The sequence below is a fragment of the Nycticebus coucang genome, chromosome 3 (genome assembly GCF_027406575.1).
Source record: "Nycticebus coucang isolate mNycCou1 chromosome 3, mNycCou1.pri, whole genome shotgun sequence".
NCBI lineage: Eukaryota > Metazoa > Chordata > Mammalia > Primates > Lorisidae > Nycticebus > Nycticebus coucang.
The window spans coordinates 16,119,969-16,142,919 of NC_069782.1; the positions used below are offsets into that span (position 1 = coordinate 16,119,969).

Here is a 22,951-nt window from a genome sequence, read left to right on the forward strand (position 1 = left end):
CCAGACTGTTTTCCAATGTGGCTACACCATTTTACATTCCTGGGGGCAGTCCACATTCTTGTCAACACATGTTATTATCTCATGTTTTTGTTGTAGCCATCACAGTGGGTGTGAACTCATAATTTATTGTGGTTTTGATTTGCATTTTCCCTGATGACTAATGATGTTAGGTATCTTTTCATGTTTATTGGCCACTTATATATCTTCTCTGGAAAAATGTCTATACAGATCCTTTTGATATAAAACCAGTATATGGTGCCCCATGATCACATTAATGTACACAGCTGATTTAATAAAAAAAAGAATGGAAAAAAAATTGGGTTACCTTTTTGGTATTGAGTTGCTGGAGTTCTTTATATAGTCTAGATACAAATCTCATTTATCAGATACACAATTTGCAGATACAGAACTTCCATAGTTGACCAGACACACTACATGTACGTATCAGTACAGGAGGCCTAGTTACCAATGCCGACCAGTTTGTTAGACTCTTCAGTGGTGACCTTACATTGGTTCTACTCTATTTTCTACAATTCTTTGGGTTGTCTTTTTCCTTTCTTGATAGTATCTTTTGAAGCAAAAGTTTGTAACTCTGATGAAGTCCAGTTTATTTTTTTCTTTTGTTGCTCATGCTTTTGATTATTTCTAAGACTCCACTGTCAAATCCAGGAGCATGAAGATTTACTTCTATGTTTTCTCCTAATAGTTTTATGGATTTAGGTTTTACATCTGGATCTTTGATTGTTATAATTGATGATTAATGTAATGACTTGATAATGTTATGATTAATGTTTGGTTATGTATGTATACAGTATGAGTTAAGGGTCCAACTGCATTCTTTTACATGTGGCTTACCTAGGTGTTATATAATTATTTCTTTTTGTTTGTTTGTTTTTTGCAGTTTTTGGCAGGGGCTGGTTTTGAACCCACCACCTCCGGCATATGGGGCGGGCGCCCTACTCCTTTAAGCCACAGGCACTGCCCTCTTTTTTGTTTTTTATTGTTGGGGATTCATTGAGGGTACAAAGAACTAGGTTACAGTGATTGCATTTGTTAGGTAAAGTCCCTCTTATAATTGTGTCCCACCCCCAAAAGATGTGTCACACACCGTGACCTCCTCCACCCCCTCCTTCCTTCCCTCTCTCCTCTCCCCTTCCCCTACCCCGCACCATGTACTAGGTCATTAATTGTCCTCATATCAGAATTGAGTACGTAGGATTCTTGCTTTTCCATTCTTGTGATGCTTTACTAAGAACAACATGTTCTACTTCCATCCATGTTAATACAAAAGATATAAAGTCTCCATCTTTTTTAATGGCTGAATATAGTCCATGGTGTACATATACCACAGCTTGTTAATCCATTCAGGATGGTGGGCATTTAGGCTGTTTCCATATTTTGGCGATTGTAAATTAAGCTGCGATAAACAGTCTAGCGCAAGTATCCTTATGGTAAAAGGATTTTTTTTCTTCTGGGTAGATGCCCAGTAATAGAATGCCCAGGATCAAATGGGATGTCTAATTTGAGCTCTTTGAGAGTTCTCCCTACTTCCTTCCAAAAAGGTTGTATTAGTTTGCAGTCCCACCAGCAGTAGAAAAGTATTCCCTTCTCTCCACATCCACGCCAGCATCTGCAGTTTTGAGATTTTATGACGTGGGCCATTCTCACTGGGCCTAGATGGTATCTCAGGGTAGTTTTGATTTGCATTTCTCTAACAATTAGGAATGATGAGCATTTTTTCATATGACTATTTCTTAATATTTACATTAATCCTCATGCCAATACCAACTGCCTCGATTACTATGGCTTTGTAGTACATTTTAAAATCTGGAATTGTGATTCCTCTGAGTTTGCTCTTCTTTTCAAAGCTGTCTTGGCTATTCTGAATGTGGTGAATTTCAAGTGAATTTTAGAAATGGCTTGTTAATTTCTACGAAGAAGCTACCTGAGGTTCTAAAGGGGATTGTGCTGAATCTATAAATCAGTGTAGGGAGTACTGACATTTTAGCAATAATGTCTTCTAATCCATGAACATGGGATGTTTTTCATTTAGTTATTTATTTCATTCAATAATGTTTTATAATCTTCCGAATATAAGTCTGAGTTATATCTTCAGTAATTGTTCTAGGTTTAGCATACATATTTTTAAAAAATCAGTTCCAGATTTATACTAACTTCCATTACAGAAAAGTCCTACCTGGTGCTATTCCTTTCCCCCTTATTGTCATTATATATAATCTATAAATGTTGCGAACTCAACAATACATTATTATAATTATTACTTTGTATGTCTTTCTTTTTTTTGTGTGGTTTTTGGCTGGGGCTGGGTTTGAACCCGCCACCTCTGGCATATGGGACCGACGCCCTACTCCTTGAGCCACAGGCGCCGCCCACTTTGTATGTCTTTCAAAGAAGCTGAAAGGAGCACAAGAATATACTAATAGTTTGTGTTATATTAGCTTTCTTATTCATCATTTCTCATTCTCCTGATTTGTTCTTGTGGATTCTACTTACCATCTGGAGTCACTTCCTTAGTCTAATACAGCTTTGCCCCATTTTTCTTTGTCCTGTTTTTGGCAAATTTATTACATTTCTATAAGACATTGGCTGAACAGTACATTATATCCACATTGCTTTATACAAATGCTGGTTTTGTTGTTTTTTTTTAAAGGATGAGGTCTCGCTCTGTTGCCCAGGCTGGAGTGCAGTGGAATACTCATAGCTCACTTGAACTCCTGGGGCAAAGCTCCGGCCTAAGTCTTCTGAGTAGCTGGGACCACAGATGCAAGTTTCTGCACCTGACGTAAATGCTTTTAAAATCAATTAAGAGAAGAAAGAAGTCACCCAGGCTAGAGTGCAGTGGCATCATCATAGCTCACTACAATCTCAAACTCCTGGGCTCAAATAATCCTCCTGACTCAGCTTCCCAAGTAATTGGGACTACAGGTGTTGCACCAGCACATCTGGCTAATTTTTCTATTTTTCTGTAGAGATGGGGTCTCGCTCTTGCTCAGGCTAGTCTCAAACTTCTGGGCTCAAGCTATACTCTCGTTGGTCTCCCTCAGTGTTAGCATTATAGATACAAGCCATATACTGATTTTCATAGAGACATAATTATGTTTACTGGTGCTCTTTATTTTTTCATGTGGATGCTTTCAGTCTAAAGAACTTCATTTAGTACTTCTTGTAAAGTGGGCCAGCTGGCAACAAATTCTTTCAGTTTTTATCTGGCTATGCTTTTATCTCCTCTGCATTGTTATACACAGCTTTGCTGGACATAGAATTCTAGGTTGAGGCTTTTTCTTGTAAGAACTTTGAATGTCATGTGAAACTTAGTAAATGTAGAATATAAATGTCTTAACACAATAACTAAGAAAATGCCAGGAAGGCTATGTTAACCAGTGTGATGAAAATGTGTCAAACGGTCTATAAAACCAGTGTATGGTGCCCCATGATTGCATTAATGTACACAGCTATGATTTAAAAATAAATAAATAAATAAATAAAATAACTTTGAACGTTATCCCATTAGACTATATTTCTGACGAAAAGTCAGCTGTGAAGCCCTTGTAGGTGACAAGTCATTTTTCTCTTGCTGCTTTCAAGATCTTCTCAATTTTGGCTTTTAGAATTTTTACTATTATGTATCTATTTGTTGATCTCTAGGTTTACTGGACTTCCTGGATGTACAGGTCTCCAATAAATCTGAAAAGTTTTTAGCCATTTTTGCTTCCAATATTTTTTTTCTTCTTTCTCTTTCTGGTACTCCCATTACATGTATGTTGGGGTATAAATGTTGTCCTGTATTTCTCTGAGGCTCCCTTCATTTTTCTTTATTCTTTTTTCCTCTCTGTTCCTTTCCTTGCACACTCTCCATTGTTCTTCAAATTTGCTTATTCTTCGGCCAGTTAAAATCTACTGAATGTCTTATTGTATTTTTTTTTTGAACCTGGACATTTTATATCAGAAATAGATATTGTAGAAACTCTAGCTACACTCACCCAGAATTTAGCCCCAGCAACAGGTAGTTGGAGTCTAGATGAGAAATACTAACATTCTGTCCCTCCTAGGAAAATAGCTCTCCAACTGGGGAGGTGGGAGAAGAGAGCCCTGTGTTCTTTGCTGCACCAATTTGAAGAAGAGTTTCCATCTCGCTTAGCTAAGAGAAAAGAGGGAAAAGAGTAGGTCTCAGCTCCAAATATCACAGACTTACACTTTCCTTACTGAGTTTTAGATTTTCTTAAATGTCTCTTCATTGACTGTATATCCTTGGGACTATTTCCAGTAACTTTAAACGGTTGCTTTTTAAAATAATTTTTACCAGTTTTATTAGGTATATTCTTGGAAGTCTTTCCAGTGACTTTAAATGACAGCTTTTTTTTTTTTGAGACAGAGTCTCCCTCGGTCACCATCAGTAGAGTGCCATGTTGTCTTAGCTCACAGCAACCTCAAACTCTTGGGCTGAAGTGATTCTCTTGCCTTAGCCTCCCAAGTAGCTGGGACTATAGAGACCTGCCACAATGCCCAGCTACTTTTTTCTTTTTTTAGAGATGGGGGTCTTGGTCTTGCTCAGGCTGGTCTTGAACCTGTGAACTCAAGCAATCCATCAAGCTCAGCCTCCCAATTGCTGAGATTATAGGCGTGACCCACCGTGCCTGGCTAAAATGACTGCTTTTAGAAATACATCTTACCAATTTCATTAGGGAGTGAATCCTTAAAGCTCCTCATACTGTCAGGGCTGGAAGTAGGACTTCTTGATGAAATTTTTAAGTAAGATAAAATGTACCTGAAACTCCAAATTACAAATCAAAGAAAATACTCTTATCATTCCAGACAGAAATCAGAAATCTTAAAAAGTGAAATCAAAGATCTCATGTGGACTGCCACACCTATGGCTTAATAAGTCATAAGGGGTGTTTTTGTCCTTTTTCACCCTAGATTTAGTTCTCAATGGGAAAACATCTAAAACTAAAAGCAGATTTTGGAGTAAAGTCTAAATTGTTTGTACTACTGTGAGGCATTCATCCTGCTCTGTATCTCAGCCCTTCTAAGTCAAGTTTTGTGCCAAATTCCAGCTGGTCAGACACTAAAAAGTAAAAGGTTTAGATGCACTTTTGCTTGTGAGTACATTTTAAAGACATCAAGATATTGGAAATTATCTTTAAAGCTATTAGTTTCTATGTGTGAGCTGTATTTGGTACCATGTGTCAAAATGTTCCTCACATGAAGACAGCAAATAGATGGTTTTATCTCGGTACATTTCCTAGAGGGAATCTAATATAGAAATCTACTCCTTCACTTTCTACAGTCCACAATGGCAATCCTCAGCAAGTGTCAAACCAAATACCATAGACAAATAGCCAGCTTAGGAACCAAGACTTAACATAGGACGAGGCACATAGTTATTACTAAAAGATAACTATGGATTAGAGATATTTCTAATATGCCAAGTACATACAAATCTGGGGTATAAAAGTAAAAAGAAAAAATATTTTAAATAGTAGGAAGAACTTTAGTGTTTCTATAAATTTATTTCACTCCATAAACTGGCTCTGTGAGTAATACTACCCCAAACCTAATAACATGTTTATGCTCCCCCAAAAGGAATATGTAAGGCAATCAAGGCCAATTGTAGAGAAAATACATGATTTAAAAAAGAAAATATTGTTCCTTATGTTTTCAACAACGCTATTATAAAAGAATATAAAATATATAAATGCGTTAAGAATATAATTATATTACTAAATACAGAGGGTGCCAAAAAATGTATACACATTTTAAGAAAGGAAAAAACTGTATTAAAATTGTAATACTCGGGCAGTGCCTGTGGCTCATGGAGTAGGGCACTGGCCCCATATATCAGAGGTGGCGGGTTCAAACCCAGCCCTGGCCAAAAAAAAAAAAATTGTAATACTCAATATATACCAATAACTTTTGTCTTGTATATTGTATCCTGTAATAGCAGAAATCAAATGTGACTTAAATATTACAATTTTAATACAATGTTTTTCTTTGTTGAAATGGATATATATTTTTTTGTTTGCTACCCTGTGTGTATATATATCATATTCTTAAAGAAATATAAGAATATATCATAATAATTCTTAAATGTAACTATATTTAATTATGATCATATTCTTTTATCATTAGAATATATAAAAGCTTAAAATACAAAAAAGAGAAAGAAGAATAGCATCTACAGTAATAGTCAATAAAAAATGGTAGCCACCATTTTGTGAATTTCCTTGAAGGCATTTTTCTTTGTATCATTTTTATTAGTTTTAGAGTATATACACACCTTAGTATTTTGTCTTTTTAGTGAACAACATGAGTTGTGCTTCAGATTCATTTGTATTGCTACAAGAATATAAAACACAAAACCAAAGAACGTGTACAAGTCACAGGAGTTCTGGCCTCCACTCAATCTCTAAGACCCCTTCATTCTTTTAACAAGTGTAAATTATTGCATGTGCCTATTTTGTGTCACATTCTCTGGTGGGGGCTGAAAGTACAAAAATAAAAATAAGTAAGCAAAACTTGTCCTCAAAGAGCTTACAATCTCAACTTGGTTTTCACAGAAATACAGGCTTACTGTATGAGTTTGAAAGTAATAAAATACGTTTGAAATTTGTCTACTTTTCACTTTACTCTTTTGAGGAAAATTCTTATATACACAAAGATTTATCTCAGAGAACAAACAAAGTTTTCCACATTTGGTAAAGTAGTATTCTTATCTTAGGGGTGAAAGAGCTGCAATTCCTTTGCTCATTTTATGACATCTTTTTCAAAACTTATTGCAATTAGCTCTCTTTGTTAGTTTTGAGGCCAGTTTTGTTTTGAAAGCAATATTAAGAACTTTCATTTCCTCAAGACGTGAATCTTCAGATTCATCACATTCCCCCACCATCCTACATATCTGCACGATATATTTGTTTACAGAATCACAGGTTACCAAATTTAGGTAGAGTAAAACAAATGCTTCAATAAGCACAGGTGCTTACATCCAAATTTACAACAATCCTCACGCACCTGGAAATATTTGCATTTTAAGCACAAACATTAGCAGTTGTACCTGGTTGCTTCGCTAGAAAAATTTAACCATTCCTAGTTGGTAATTCTCATTGCTATCTTCCAATTTAAGTTAGGTTGCTGAAATGGTTTCTCAAGGTATGAAATAAAGAGATAAAACAAAGTTCTGGATCAATATTTCAAGACTTTTGAAATATCCCTCAAATGGTAAAAAGAGGGGAGCTATGGAGCAATGAACAGTTAAAGAACTGCCCATAAGGGTGGCGCCTGTGGCTCAAAGGAGTAGGGTACTGGCCTGATATGCCGGAGGTGGCAGGTTCAAACCCAGCCCCGGCCATAAACTGCAAAAAAAAAAAATTGAAGAACTGCACATAATAGTCAGAAAATCTGTTTTCTGTTTGAGGCTCTACCTTTTACTAGTGGTGTGTTAGCAAGCTGTCATTCACCTGAGCCACAGTTTTCTTAATCATAAAATAGAATGGTGATATTCTTACCATACGTACAGCACTACTAGTGAGAAGCAAGTCTTTGCAAAAACACAAAACACTATTGAAGTGTCTGGAATTAGGTCTGAAGATCATTAATTTATAACTATCTCCTAAAAAGCACAATATAATCAAATTTTATTTTATTTTATTTTTTTTTTGTAGAGACAGAGTCTCACTTTACTGCCCTCGGTAGAGTGCCGTGGCATCACACGGCTCACAGCAACCTCCAGCTCTTGGGCTTATGTGATTCTCTTGCCTCAGCCTCCAGAGCAGCTGGGACTACAGGTGCCCGCCACAACGCCCGGCTATCAAATTTTATTTTTAAGATCATGGTTCCCTTACATTTGCTTCTATGTTGTCACAAAGGTTTTTTAAATTGTATGTATTTCTGAGACAGCGTCTTGCTGTCAGATGACTAGAGTGCAGTGGCATCATCATAGCTTAACTCCTGGACTCAAGCAATCTTCCTGCTTTCAGTGCCCTGAATAGCTGGGACTAAACGTGCTTGCCACCACACCTGGCTGATTTTTCAATATTTTGTAGAGATGGGGGTCTGGCTGTTGCTCAGATTGGTCTCAAACTCCTGACCTTGGAGGAATCCTCCAGGTTCAGCCTTCCAGAGTTGCTAGGATTACAGGCAGGCTATTGGTCACAAAGATTTTCTTTTTCATAAGAAAGGTGCTGTGTTTTTCTTTCTTTCTTTTTTTTTTTTTTTTCAGACAGAGTCTCTCACTATGTCACCCATGGTAGAGTGCCATGGCGTCACAGCTTACAGCAACCTCAAACTCTTGGGCATAAGCGATTCTCTTGCCTCAGTCTCCCATAGGTGTTGTGTTTTTCAAAGACAGCACTATAATTTATCTAACATGGTGCTGCTGTTACTAAGCAGTTGCTGGCAGAGGACTCCAGAGACATGTTTAGGAAGGAGAGCTAGAACAGCAAAACAAATTGGGCAGTAATCTAAGTTCCTTTGACATGCATTTTCAGATTGGGTTTAATGAAGAGAAATGCCTTCTATTTTAGGCATCTCTACATCGAAAACTTAAAAACTAATAGTTTTCATGTCAAACTCTTAAGCAAGAAAGAATGACTAATGACTTAAACCCTGGAGACTAAAATAGATTTGTTTGCCAATATTTTTCCATTAAAGATGATTACCTACCTAGGTCCCCAATGATGTTTGTTTTTAACACACCTCCAAGGAAGCAGAAATCTACACACTATAAATGAGAATAAACACTAATACAGTAGTTACCCTCTCCAGAGATCTCAGAGTCAGTAAGAGACAATAATTTTAAAATGTTAGGTTTTTCTACTACCCTGCAGGAAACATTTTATCAACTATATTTCTTCCCTTAACCTGAAATGTACATGGAGTATGGGAATCTCTTAATTTATTTTGACCAATAAAAGCACTACTAAAGACTCTAAAGTCAGTTTTCTAAGACACCATCAATCTACAGGCGTAGTATGGATTCTCTCAACTGAACTAAATAAATAGCAGCTGCCTTCCTAGCCTGAAGACCTATTATAAGTTTGTTAAACAGTATGTTCTTTTTAACACCTTTTTGTTTTCCACTTAACTTTCCGATTAACACATAACAGCATCTTTCTCTCTCTTTACTTTATCATAGTATTCTCTTACGTAAATGTGCCATAATTTCTACAAATACTTAATTGCTGAACCCTGGGTTATTTCCAATCTTTTGCTATTATGTACAGTATTTCCTTCCTTCCTTCCTTTTTTTTGAGACAGAGTCTCATTTTGTTGCCCTTGGTAGAGTGCCATGGCATCATGGCTCACAGCAACCTCAAACTCCTGGGCTCCAGCGATCCTCTTGTCTCAGACTCCCAAGTAGCTGGGACTACCGGTGCCCGCCACAATGCCTGGCTATTTTAGAGACAGGGTCTCGCTCTGACCCAGGCTGGTCTTCAACCTGTGATCTCAGGCAATCCATCTTCTTCGGCCTCCCAGAGTGCTAGGATTACAGGCATGAGCCTACTGCACACAGCCTTATGTACAATATTTCAATGAATAACTTTATTTGAGTTCAATCTATCCACAGAATAGAATCTAAAGTGGTACTGCTGGGTCAAGGGGTGAAATGCATCTATGATTCTGGTAGATACTACCAGTTTCTCTTCCACAGGTACTACCCTGTTTCCCCGAAAATAAGACGGTGTCTTATTTTAAGGTGTGCTCCCAAAGATGCACTAGGTCTTATTTTCAGGGGACGTCTGATCTTTCCTGTAAGTAGGTCTTATTTTTGGGGAAACAGGGTAGCATTTTGCACTCCCACTAAACACATGCACACTTATTTCCTGAAGACCATCACAAAAATACACATGCCTGGAGCCCATGCCCCTCCCCATCCCAAATTCCCTGAAGATAAGAGAAGGGACCTAAGCAGGCATATCTTGAAAAGCTTCCCAAAGAGAATATCCCTGGTTAAGAATCCCTGTCTCAAATGAGAGACCATGAAGTATAAACTTCATAGATGAAGGGCTTTAACTCTGACTTTCTTTTGGATTTGATCAAGTAAGAAAGACTTACAACAGGGATTATTGTATTGTTATGTGCTGGGCACTCAAGATGGCAAAGATATAAAGATTCTGGGGTCTAACAGCAAGAGACATATACACATAACTAAAAAACAAGGTATAAATACCAGTGTTAGAAATTTACATGGAATATTATGGAAATATTGAAAAGGAGTACTTTACCCTACCTGGAGTGTCAGGAGGTTTGCAAGGAAGTGCCCCTGAGTTGAGTAAAGATTAACCAGGTGAAAAGAAGAAGAGGTATATAAGAGGAAGAAGGCATTCTAGGTAGAAAACAATATATGCAAAGAAGTTAAGAAAAAGAAGTATATGTGTGTGTAAGTGGAAACCTTCTACACCTCTAAAACATTAAACATTAGAGAAAGGAAAGAAACAGGCTGTTCTTCTTAGTAAAGTATCTTAAAAGTGGAAAAAAAAGTATCCACTGTACTCAATACTATTATGAAACCAATATGTAATCACTTAACACATTCATACAAATGATAAAACACAAATATAGTCCAGAAAGAAGGAAGGGAGAAAAGGGAGAGGGGAGGGAAGGGGGGAAGGTGAGTGGAGGGAGGGTATTTGGTGGGATCTCACCTAATGAGCACAACACAAGGGTACATTTCAAACAACTAAGAGTGTATTATAAATGTCTTACCACAAAGAAACAAGTGAGGTGATGGTTATGTTAACCAGTGTAATTTAAGCATTCAACATATCAAATCACCACATTGTAACCCATAAATGTCTATAGTTATGATTTAATAAAAATCAAATTAAAAAACAACTCGGGTCTAGTGCAAAAAAGGGCAAAGATCAGAATACTGAGCACCTTGTATGTTATGTTAAGAAGCTTGAACTTTATTCAGTAGGCCAAGAAAGTCACTGAAGAGTTTTAAGACAGGTTGCTATTTTAGATATATGGATTACAATCAACTAGAAAAGCATATAACTAGAAAATGAAAGAACAGTTAGGAAACCAATGCAGTAATCTAGATGAAGGGTTGAATTAGGACAGTGATTCAGGAGAAAATGGATGGAAGAAATCTTAAGATAGAGAATTGCCTAAGCCCAAGAGGTGGAGGTTGCTGTGAGCTGTGACACCACAGCACTCTACCGAGGGTGACAAAATAAGACTCTGTCTCTCAAAAAAAAAAAAAAAGAAAGAAAGAAATCTTAAGATACAAAATTAGCAAGACACGGACATTAGATGTGGGGACAGAGGTGAAGAGAGGAAATATTTCAATGTGTCATCATCCCACTACCAGCAAAGCACTAGATTTAAGCTATTTTTCCAGCAGCAGTAAGAGATTTATACTGATTCAGTTATATTCTTTTATCTGGTTTTGGCATTTGTGAGATTTGGAATAGATGTACTGAGTCCAGCAAAACACAAAAGCAGAAGTGGTGAGTTTATCCTCATTAATGTCATGCTTTAATAAAGCAACCACAGGCAACCCCAACAGGCAAGAATAACATCACAGCATCTTATTTCTGACGCACCCTCTTATAACTCCTCCTCTATTGATGAGTCTCCTGACTTCCATTTTTCTCTATGCCTGTGAAGCCAGTGACCTACACAACAGCTAACTATATAAATAACTGCCAGCACAGGGAAGGACCTGTGTTTGAGGGGCAGCAACAGGAATAGCTGCTTTCTCAAAAGTTAACCTACCCTGGCTAAGCTGTATTTTGGGAAATCTGGAGTCCTATTGCCAAATGAAGTGAATATTCATTAGTAAGATTTGGACAGACAGCTCTTCCAAACCCTTCCCATGTTCCTGATTTATGTAAGTTGAATGATCCTATAGAGATGGAGCAGGAAAGAGTTATGTGTAACCCATACTAAACCTAGCACCTGTCTCTGTTCTAAAGATTCCTAAAAAATAAACTGAAGAAAAAACAAAAACCAACCAACAACCATCATATGAAAACAAGACCACCAGTTAGAAAGTCTATGAATCCATGAATAGGGAAGCACCTGTGGCTCAGTGAGTAGGGTGCCGACCCCATATACCGAGGGTGGTGGGTTCAAACCCGGCCCCAGCCAAACTGCAACAAAAAATAGCCGGGCGTTGTGGCAGGCGCCTGTGGGGAGGCTGAGGCAAGAGAATCGCTTAAACCCAGGAGCTGGAGGTTGCTGTGAGCTGTGATGGCACAGTACTCTACCAAGGGCAATAAAGTGAGACTCTGTCTCTACAAAAATAAATAAATAAATAAAATAAAAAGAAAGTCCATGAAAACACACACACACACACAGAGTAATACCATGGCTTACCTTTCTTTTATCTTCATCTGTTGTTTCAAATTTGAAAGTAGCCCTATGCTGAGGGGGGAAAAAAGGGAAACAATGTCATTTTAAATACACAGATTTTAAATTTTGGCTATGTTTTAAAATGTAAGAAATAATGACCCAGAACAAATGTTGCCATCTCATATCTTAATATACTTGTTAAAGTAAGAAAGACAGACATGTAAGCAAATAATTATACAGTAGTATGAAAAGACTATAGTAGAAATATACACAAAGGAGAATAGAGAACCAAGCCACTAACTGCCCAGGAAAATCAGAAATAGTTTGCATAGAGTATAGAGCATTTAGCCAGGACCTGGAGGAATAAATAGGAGTTGCCAAGAGGCAAGTGGAATGCATTCTATGGACAAAACAGAGGCTCACATGTGTGAAATTTATGACATATTTGTGAAATAAGCAGCTCTGTGAGACTGGAACACGGAACACGTATTTGGGGATGGAGGCATGGAAGATAACAATGGAAAGTAAATTGGACAGAGATTGGGAAGGGTCTTCCAATGTTGCTGAGGAGTTTATACTTTATACAATTGTAGCTAGGGTTGACAGCATGGTATTTTAGAAAATTCTGTGAGAATGAGCATTTAAATCATGGCTCCACCACTTACTAGCTATGTCCCCTTGAGCAAGTAAATTCTCTATAACTGGGCTTCTCATCTCACAACAGGGGGCACCTAAGGCATAGGGTGAGAGTTAAAAAACCCTAAGGCATATGAAGCACCATCTCTGTGCCTGGTCAATAATCAGTAAATATTAGGGTTACAATGATGATGATGACAATGACATTAAGGAAAAATAAATGGAGGGGAAGACTGAGTGTTATGACTTTTCCTGAAGTGATTGGCAGCTCTGTACCTTACAATACAGCTGAAGTAGAGGAAAATGGGAGATTAAAAAAAAAAAAAAAAAAGAGCACAGAATTCCTCATTCTCCCTCCTCATTTAGGAGAAGCAAGTGCTCTTAAGAATCTTAAACCTTCCTTTAAAAAAAACTCCACTGGGCGGCGCCTGTGGCTCAGTGAGTAGGGCGCCGGCCCCATATACTGAGGGTGGTGGGTTCAAACCCGGCCCCGGCCAAACTGCAACAAAAAAATAGCCGGGCGCTGTGGCGGGCGCCTGTAGTCCCAGCTGCTCGGGAGGCTGAGGCAAGAGAATCGCGTAAGCCCAAGAGTTAGAGGTTGCTGTGAGCCGTGTGATGCCACGGCACTCTACCGGAGGGCGGTACAGTGAGACTCTGTCTCTACAAAAAAAAAAAAAAAAACTCCACTAAACATCAAAAAACACCACTAAATTGTCCTTTGTATTTCTCTCATTGGCCACACAAAGAAACATTTATTAGCAACACACCAGGAGTTAGGTACACTAAGACTTAGGATATCATTACAGGTGATTCTATGTTGACAGCTTTGCAGAAGCAACAATATTTGAAATTAAATGAGATGGGAGAAATGTTGGCAGAGAAGCAGTTCTGAATGTAAGAAATGGTAAAAGATAAGGGCCATTTGAGGAAACCTAAGGGAAGCTATCTCAAATGTAGGTGCAAAACAATTAAAATCGATGAAGTCAGGTGGTAAGGGCATGGATTTAAAAATCTATACTTGAATAAGCAGATAGGTGGTGGTAACCAGGGGAAAGACTATGAAGGAGGTATGAACAGCATTCTGAAAGAATATTTTGGGCAGTAGCTCATAGGCCATATCAAAGGAGAACAAGACTAAGGACATAAAGCCCTGTTAGAAATGGACATCAATACCCAGGCCTGATATTGCTGGTGGCAGCATTAACTGACACCTTAAATGGGAAAGCAATTTGGCAACACATATTAGAAGCTGTAAAAATATTCATACTCTTTGACCTAGAACTCCTACTCCTAGGAATTCATCCTAATGGTCATCCAGAAGGAGGAAAAAATTATATATGTCATTACATTTACTGCAGTGATATCTAATATTGTGGAAGAAAAGAGGAGACAACCTGAATATCCCAAAACAAGAGAGTGATGAATGGTTGTGCATGTAACAATCTTCTATTAAATATATATCCACTTGACAGATTATACAGCAATTTTTTAAAAAGATTGTTGGTATATTATTTTTATAATAAAAGGTAAATTTTAAAAATAAAGAATGAATAGCCAGGCATGGTGGCTAATGCCTATAACCCTAGCACTCTGGGAGGCTGAAGGAGGAGGACTGCTTGAGGCTAGGAGACCAGACTAAGCAAGAGCGAGACTGTGTCTACAAAAAAAAAAAAAAAAAAAAAAATAGAAAAATTAGCTAGTCATGGTGGCATACAGCTGTAGTCCCAGCTACTCATGAAGCTGAGGCACAGGGATCACCTGAGCCTAGGAGTTGTTTGAGGTTTACTGTGAGCTATGATGATGCCACAGCACATTAGCCTGAGTGACAAAGCAAGATCCCGTCTCAAATGAAAAAATGTATAAATGAATGAACAAAGAACAAGAGAGTAAAGAATAAGCTATACCTCTTAGGAGTATACTTAAGAATTTACAGACCCTGCAGGGCACAGTTGCTCACTCCTGTAATTCTAGCACTCTAGGAGGCAGAGGTGGGTGCATCACTTGAACTCAGGAGTTCAAGACCTCGCACGGAGTTAAGAGTGAGACCCCATCTCTACTAAAAATGAAAAACTGAGGCAAGAGGATCTCTTGAGCCTAAGAATTTGAGGTTGCTGTGAGCTATGATGCAATGGCACTCTACCAAGGGCAACAAAGTGAGATTCTGTCTAAAAAAAAAAAGAATTTACGGACCCATGGGGACAGGCACAGTGGCTCACACTTGTAATCCTAGCACTCTGGGAGGCCGAGGAAGGAAGGTAGACTGCTTGAGCTCAGGAGTTTGAGACCAGCCTGAGCCAGTGTTGAGACCCACATTTCTAAAAATAGTCAGGCGTGTGGTGGGTGCCTATAGTCTCAGTTACTTGGGAGGCTGAGGCAAGAGAATCACCTTAGTCCAAGAGTTTGAGGTTGCTGTGAGCTATGACGCTACAGCACTCTACTGAGTGTGACAAAATGAGACTGTCTTAAAAAAATGTATAGACCCAAAGTTAGTAAAAACTAACATTAAAGACAAAGGTACACAGAAGACATCAGGCTAAAGGTATAAACTGAAGCTCAGTAAAGTTACAATGCAAATGAAAATAATTGTACTAAGAAATCAAGAAAGCCTATTTTTGGCCATTATACGTAAAATATTAATTCTGTAAATTATTGGGAATAAATGTACCTAGTTGTTAATATAGTGGTCCTATAGACATTTTTTGACATTTATGGTAAGAGAATATAAAAAAAAAATTCTCTTTTGGAAAGATAAGCATTAAATTATAAAAATGTCTTTTAAACAATTCCTGTGTAGAATTAATCTCGTAAGGTGAGAATTTAGAATAGTACAAAGATCTCGTTTTTCTATTGCTTTTTAAATGCAAGAATTGTCATAAAAACAGAACATTTAAAAAAGAAGAAGCTTCAAAAAGCCCAGGCTAGAACTAGCATGAGCACTTAATGAGAAAATATACTGGCATGTCAGGCACTACAAATTTATTTCTGAATATGCCCATCTATTCAGAAGCTCAACCCTCAAAGATTGTTTAGATCCAACAGATGTTGGCTTCTATAAGGCTGGCTTCTTTTATCCAACTTAGATCATACCTGACCTATTCAGTACCCTTAACCCTTATTCTCTTTCCTTTCAAAAGCTGAAAGAGGGAAGGGGAACTAGCATCTCTGGCTGTAAATGCCCGTAAAGAACTGTTGGCCAACAGTCAGTCTACACCTCACCTTCTTTATATGCATAATTTTCAAAGAAATGGGGGGGGGAGGGGAGTCAAACGTAAATTAAAGAGTAAACCATCATAAACCATTAAACCATTGTTCAATTTAGAGACCGTGCAAGCCACCCCAGCTTACTGACACACCAGATCCATTATGCAGATTCCCACCATAGGTTTCATATCCTATGACTAGTTTCTAAAAAGCTCAAGCTCGGGAGAGTTAGATAACCTAGAGTTAGAGTCCAGTCTCACTGCTTATTAAAAGTGTAATCTTTGTCAAGTTGCTCCCCTTTACTACCCATCAGATTTTCCTTATCTTTATGGATGGCACCTTACATATAGTAGGTGTTCTATGGCTACTACTGTTGTTTTTGCAAAGCCAATGGTATGGTACCTGGCCTTTTAAATACTAACGATTAGACAACTAGGAGTTGTTTTACAGATTTCTAAAGGTATACTCAAACAGCACTAATAAAAGGGAATAAAAGCCAATTGGGGTGATGTGTGTTTTGCTGTGTTTCATGAACAGAGATTACATCTAGAACTAAAAACCAGTAACACTATATAACCCAATCTGGAAATAAAAACAAGGTATAACAAAGAACAGCCCCCTAACCACGTGCCTCCAGAGTGAACTCAAGAGTCAGAGCTCAGCCTCAGGAAAGCATGAAGTCCTCTTGCATGGGCCGGGATGTTTATAAACCCTATTCAAATGTAGAGGCTATATTTATAGAACTGTCTCAATATTAGGTCTCTATTAATCAGATTCTTCTAGCACATAAATTGAAACCCTCACTGCCACCAATACGGTTTTCCTCTCCTATAAGGACTACTTCCTATTTGCCTGTATCTTAGTATCCTGAATAACTTTTACTCTTCCTTTAGCCATAAACTTGCCATACTTCCAAAATGGAATCCTCTTGGACCTTGCTCTGATGTAGTCATATGGCCAGGTAGCCCCTGTAGCCTACAAGCCACCTCTCTGGTTATTACAGCTGATGAGCCTAGGTCCTGGTTTCTTCACCAATTAAATACGGGGGTTTCAGTCAAAGATCTTCTGTTTAGTCTAAATATGCTGTGATTCAAGGAATCACAATATTACTGTATACCTCAGGGTCCTTGGTCACTGTTTATTGTTGATAATCATGATAATCACCAACAACTTATCTATAAATCTGTTACCAGAACAGGCCCTGCAGGAAAAGCAAGAGCTTGAAAAGTCTAGACCAAAATGATACATTCTTCCCCAAATAGCTCATTCTATAACTAAAGTGGAGGTGATCAGGGCCTGACAGTGGCCAAAGGAAGTACAGGTGGCCTTCCACATCCGTGTCTGTGAGGTCCATCCACTTCTGTGGATGCAATCAACCATGGATTGAAAATGTATGGGGAAAAAATGGTCTATACTGAACAAGTGCAGATTTTTTTCTTGTCAGTATTTCCTAAATAATATAGTCTAACTCTTTACATGGCATTTACATTATATTAGGTATCATAAGTAATTTAGAGATGATTTAAAGTATTGTAAATTCTATGCCATTTTATGTCAGGGAATTGAACATTGAAACCTGCAGGTTTTGCTATCCATGCAAGGTTGCACAGATAATGAAGGATAACTGTAGTGTACTATTCCTGAAAAAGCTTTCTCATCTATGCTCAAAAACAGAACAGACAGGGTAAAGGCAACATGGCACTGCAAAGAGAGCCCTGGATATGGAATCTGAAGACCAGGTCTGCCACTTCCTACCTGTGTCCTTGACCTGTATATAGAATACTTCCATCTCCCTTGTAAGTTTTAATATAAGAGGGTTATACGTGATGAATTGTGAAAGTGCTATGGATAATACATGGTATATAGTAGGCACTCAATAAATGTTAACAGGTGAATTGTGAGGAGGGAAAAACCACTTCTTTTTTAAAAAAATACTTTGTTATGCTGAGTTGACCTGTATTATGCCCTTAACATACAAATTTTGTTCTTTCTGCAAGAAAAGAGATTTTCCCTCTCCCCAAGATAACAAGGGTCAGTGAATGAAGCAAGAAGGCTTGGAAATGAGAGTCCATAACACAGTGGAAATTAGATGTTGTTTCCTAGAGCTAGAGAATTAACTGTTGTTCTGAACATGATACAAGGTATTCTACTACATATTAGAAAAAGGGAAAGAATGAAACATATTCCATTCTCAATCTTCATATTGTGCTATGTTAATTCAGTGGCACATGTTTAATTCTTGCCTTTTTTGTTCAAAGCTAACAGTTATGGAGTGCTTTCTCAATGGCAGGCACTATGCTAAGTGCTTTACACATGTTCCTCATTTAATCCTGACAAGAACCCTATGATATTGGTAATATTATTTTTCCCATTTGGCAGATGAGGAAACCAAGACACAGCAAAGTTAACCGTCCTAGGCCACACAAAGCCTTTAGCTGAGGATCAGAGTCCAGACAGTCTGGCACTTGACCAGACTGGAGTCCTCTTGATCTTTTGAGCACCTAAGTCACTACAATTGTAACCTACTGAGCACCTCCTAAGTGTACTGCGCTCAGTGTTTGGCACTATATAGGCAGTTCCCAATAGGCTTGTTTTTAAGTTAAATTTGTATGTAAGTTGGGACAAGTACATTTACCTATTGCCTCTAACAGCCTCCGTTCATAACTGCAAGTTGTATGTCAGCCAGATGTTCGTTAACTCAGAGACTTGCTGTGTGTAATAGCCTCCATTCATAAGAGTAAGTTGTATGTATTCATAAGAGTAAGTTGTGTGTAAGTCAGGTGTTTGTAACTCGGGTATTGCCTATAGTCCATTTAATTTAATCCTCACAATAACTTAAGTCAGGAGAATGGTGATATTATTCCTATTTTACAGATAAAGAAATGAGATTCAGAGGCTTGAAATAACTTATCCATAGTCATGAAGCTAATAAATGGCAGTCAGAATTTGAACCAAGGTTTATCTGATGCCAAATCTTACCTTTCCCCTCTACTTCACTGTCTCCTTCCAAAGACTGACTTTATTAGAGAAACAACACAGCATAAAGAACTTCCCCGTTTCTCTCCCCAACAATGAACCAATTACTCTATTTTTTTTTTTGTAATTAATTTCTTTTAATTTTTTTTTTTGCAGTTTTTGGCCGGGCTGGGTTTGAACCTGCCACCTGTGGCATATGGGGCCGGCGCCCTACTCCTTTGAGCCACAGGCGCCACCCCAATTACTCTACATTATTCATTTCTCTCTTGGTTGGAGTCCTCAATGCCTTGTAATCGTCTCTTACTCTAAACATTTCTCAAATCCATTTTTACAGATGAGGAAATTAACATACATGGTATCCAGCTATTTTTTTTAGGGTTTCGGATTCTACATACTACAGAGCTGGGCAATTTAATTCAACCCTCCCACTGTTATTCCCTGACTAGTGTGATCATACTTCCCCTTCCCATTACTTTGCCTCTAAAATCTCTCCCCTTGAGGGGCAAATCCTCGCTGCAACATGAAACTCAGCTATTTCTGCTTTATTATAATCAGCATTAAATACACAAGCTTTCTTCTAAAAGAGCTAACTGATTATGGGCTGATTCTACCCATAATCAAGCTTCAGTACTCTCTCAGGCTTGGTCCCCAAATTACAAGTATTTGGGAATCTCCTGAAGCACTTCAGAATATTACCTTACACAATACACAGTGGGCATTAACAACTTTAAAAACATTCCCATTATGAAAAGGGGAACTGGAGATGTCCAGGATTTAAACTCTGACAGCACCTGGCCACGAGTGGTAAGTGGAAACCAGCCTGAAGGGAGATCAAGAAGAGATAAATTGGAGGAAGTAAATCTGAAGTCTAATTAATTTAGCCGTGAAGGGAAAGAGAAATATCGAAGAAGGTGATAAGATCCAGTTAGAGGTTCTCTTTCTCCCTTCCCTATAGAAAAAAATTTCCTATTTATTGCTGGGTATCTGGCATATAATAAATGCTAAATAAAATTAGTTGAGTCAGCACAATGGCCAAATTATCTGTTGTATTTCTTTCTTTTGAAAATCAGTTTGTAGGTGCCTCAGACCTTTTCTGGAAAGCAGTAGTAACAAATAAGGTTAAATGATTATAATCTCCACAATATGTATACCTATACATTCAATGAGTTTCTCTAAATTAGGCAGGTGTTCAGTCACATCAGAAAGTGAAAGAGCTAGGATATGAACAGAACAGAACCTGTGCATCCTCCCAAAGAAAGCAGTATAATATGGTAGAAAGAGCACCGGACCCTAAAGTCAGACAACCTGGATTCAAACAGCTCCAACTCTCAGAGGCTGTGTGAATTTGGGCCTACATTATCATCTTAAATTTTTGTACTTGTAAAATAAGGTATACCACCACTCTCCTCACAGAGTTGGGAAGATTAAATGGTAATGAAGGCTCTTCATAAACAAGAATTGTGTCTTTTTTTTTTTTCAACAGAAACTGCTCTTTTTGAAAGGATTGTCTCGTATTTTTTAATCTTTCCACCCAGGGTGGGAATGGCATACTCACCGTTCAGTAATACAAAAGTATGAATACAGTAGCAGGCACACAACAAACACAGAAGGGGAAATTATAACCGAGGCAAATGAAAGGAAGACAGATGTTTCATCCAGGGTGTGACCTGGTGTTGGGTGTGTTCTCACTGAAGGGAGTAGTAAGTCATTCCTATAAAGTAGCCTTCTAAACCCAAGAACAAAGGTGTGGTATGCTACCTTTTGAAGTGAGCATGTAAAATTCCTGGAAGGAAAAGTAATGAAGAGCTAACGGTTCTTGGAAAGAGATTCAGAGAAGTGGCTGGGATTAATAACAACTTAATATTTTGCAGCGGAGTTGCAAAGTGGAAAGAACAATAAACGGACAGTTTGAAGACCTCGTTTGGAATGTCTGTTCCAAGTGTGACCTTGGGCAAGTTACTTAACCTCGAGTCCCAATTGCAAAATGCAGACAATACCTCACTGGACTGCCGTCAAGATTAAATGAGATAATGGATAGGAAAGCTGTTAACGCGATATAAATAACAGGTAGTATTAGGAGTTCGATTCTCTATCCACTTAGGAAATAATATGTCCATGACCTTGGGCGTGATTTCAGGTCTTTGCACCTCGGTTTCCTCATCTATAAAATGGGGAGGATACCATCCACCCTGTAAACACTCCGAGGATCAAATAAGACCATATAGAAGACATCAACACCTTGAAAACTGCACGGTGCTGTAGGCGTATAAACAACTGCCATCGTTGCTGGTATGTTTTCTGCATGTCAAAGGATGGATTAATGCGAGAAGCCAGTATTTTTATGCTATACAGGTGAGAAAGCCTCGCGTGCATTTATACATCCAAGAGTGGGGCACAGGGCACAGACCACATCTATGAATTCCGGGGGTGTGACTTACGCGCTCGGGAGAAGGACAGCAGGACAGGCTGCAGGGCCAGGAATCAGAGGAGTGGGTGCTAGAGTGGGGGCAGGGGGATGCAGGATGCAGAGATAGAAAAGGCTGGGGGCATAAACACGCATGCCCAAGCCGGAAACGTTTTCTGGGGAGAGCAACGCGCATCCCCGGAATGAGGGGGGTGGGGAGGGATGCGATGTGCAAACACGGAGGGTGGCCCGGGGGTGCGATACCGCACGCCCGGGGCCAGGACTCTTTACCTTGTCGCTGTAATCCCTCAGGACCCGCTCGATTGCCCCCGCTTCGCCGGCCCGCACGATGTAGAGGGCGCGCTCCTCATCCATGGCCGCAGGTGCGGGGGAGCCGCGGCCGCTCTGCGCGCCCAAGCCGCTGCCTCCAGGTAAACGCCTCGCGCCCCCGCTCGCTCGCTCCTTCCCAGCTTCCTTCCTTCCCTCCTTCCTTCCCTCCCTCCCTCCTGCCTCCAACCCGCCAGCCTCCGCCCGGGCAGGCCCGACGTCACCGCCCCTCAACTTTCACCCCGCGACGTCACCGCTCCCCCAGCAACCGGCGCCTCGAGGCCGCCCCCGACAAGGCCCAGGACTGGCTCCAGGCCTGGAGGGCGGCCCGAGGCGGGGTCAGGCCCGGGACCCTGCTTGCTCTTCTTCCTTGCGAGAAGAGCCCAGTCTTTTGAGTGGGCTTTCACAGACACAATGGTTCTTCTCTCCAGACCCTGCTCTGTGAATCAGCCTCCTCAGCGGACTCGAGCAACCCGGGTCTTCCCCGCCCACCTGCGAACCATCCTCTAAATGGACTACCATTCCCTGCATGCAACTGAATCATCCCACTCTTCCATCTGATTCACTGGGGTGCCGAGTGGCATGCTGGGATTAGTAGTTATCCTGCGGAGAGCCTGCTCTCCAAGGGCATGCTGGGAATTGTGGTCCTGCGAGGGCCGGAAACGGGAGTCCGGCCGCCGCCTGAGGCCAGCGGAGGAGAGACCGTTATGGGGAGGGTCTAAGCCTCTGCCTTGGTTTTGTTCCTTACATCGCGGACTGTACTGCTTCAGCCTTGGCTGGTTGGACCCGCTGACCGTCGCGGAAACTGTCACCTCTTGGTGGGAACTGTCAAGCACCAGTTTAATCCCGTCTTTTCTCATTTAGCGGTTTCGGTCTCCGAAATTCTCTGCTTCCTCCCTTGTTGGCAGTTCTGTCTTGTATCCGGCTACAGTAATGTGGGAAATTGAAGGCAGTTATCTGGATAAGAGGGGAGTCGGCGATTTTTTGCCTTAATACTAATCTCTGCCATGCACTTGGTGCCGACGGGTCTCCTCCTGTGTTAAGTGGTTTCCAGATAGCCTCTGATTCTCACAACACAGATATATGCGG

General features: G+C 39.5%; 1 protein-coding gene across 12 annotated transcripts in view; it reads right to left on the bottom strand.

Annotated features, from left to right (window-relative positions):
- The window catches only part of RIC8B (RIC8 guanine nucleotide exchange factor B), a 108,944-nt gene extending 86,638 nt beyond the window's left edge, over window positions 1–22,306 (bottom strand). For all 12 annotated transcript variants that reach the window (XR_008379085.1, XR_008379088.1, XR_008379087.1 and 9 more), the window contains exons 1-2: window positions 21,827–22,306; window positions 12,343–12,390 (exon numbers count right to left, since the gene is read on the bottom strand). Coding sequence is in view for 3 of the 12 variants with exons in the window: in XM_053586660.1 (XP_053442635.1) it covers window positions 12,343–12,390; window positions 21,827–21,910 (132 nt within the window). In the remaining 9 variants the exon portion in view is untranslated. The remainder of the gene's footprint in view (window positions 1–12,342; window positions 12,391–21,826) is intronic.
- Between the last annotated feature and the right edge of the window lie 645 nt (window positions 22,307–22,951).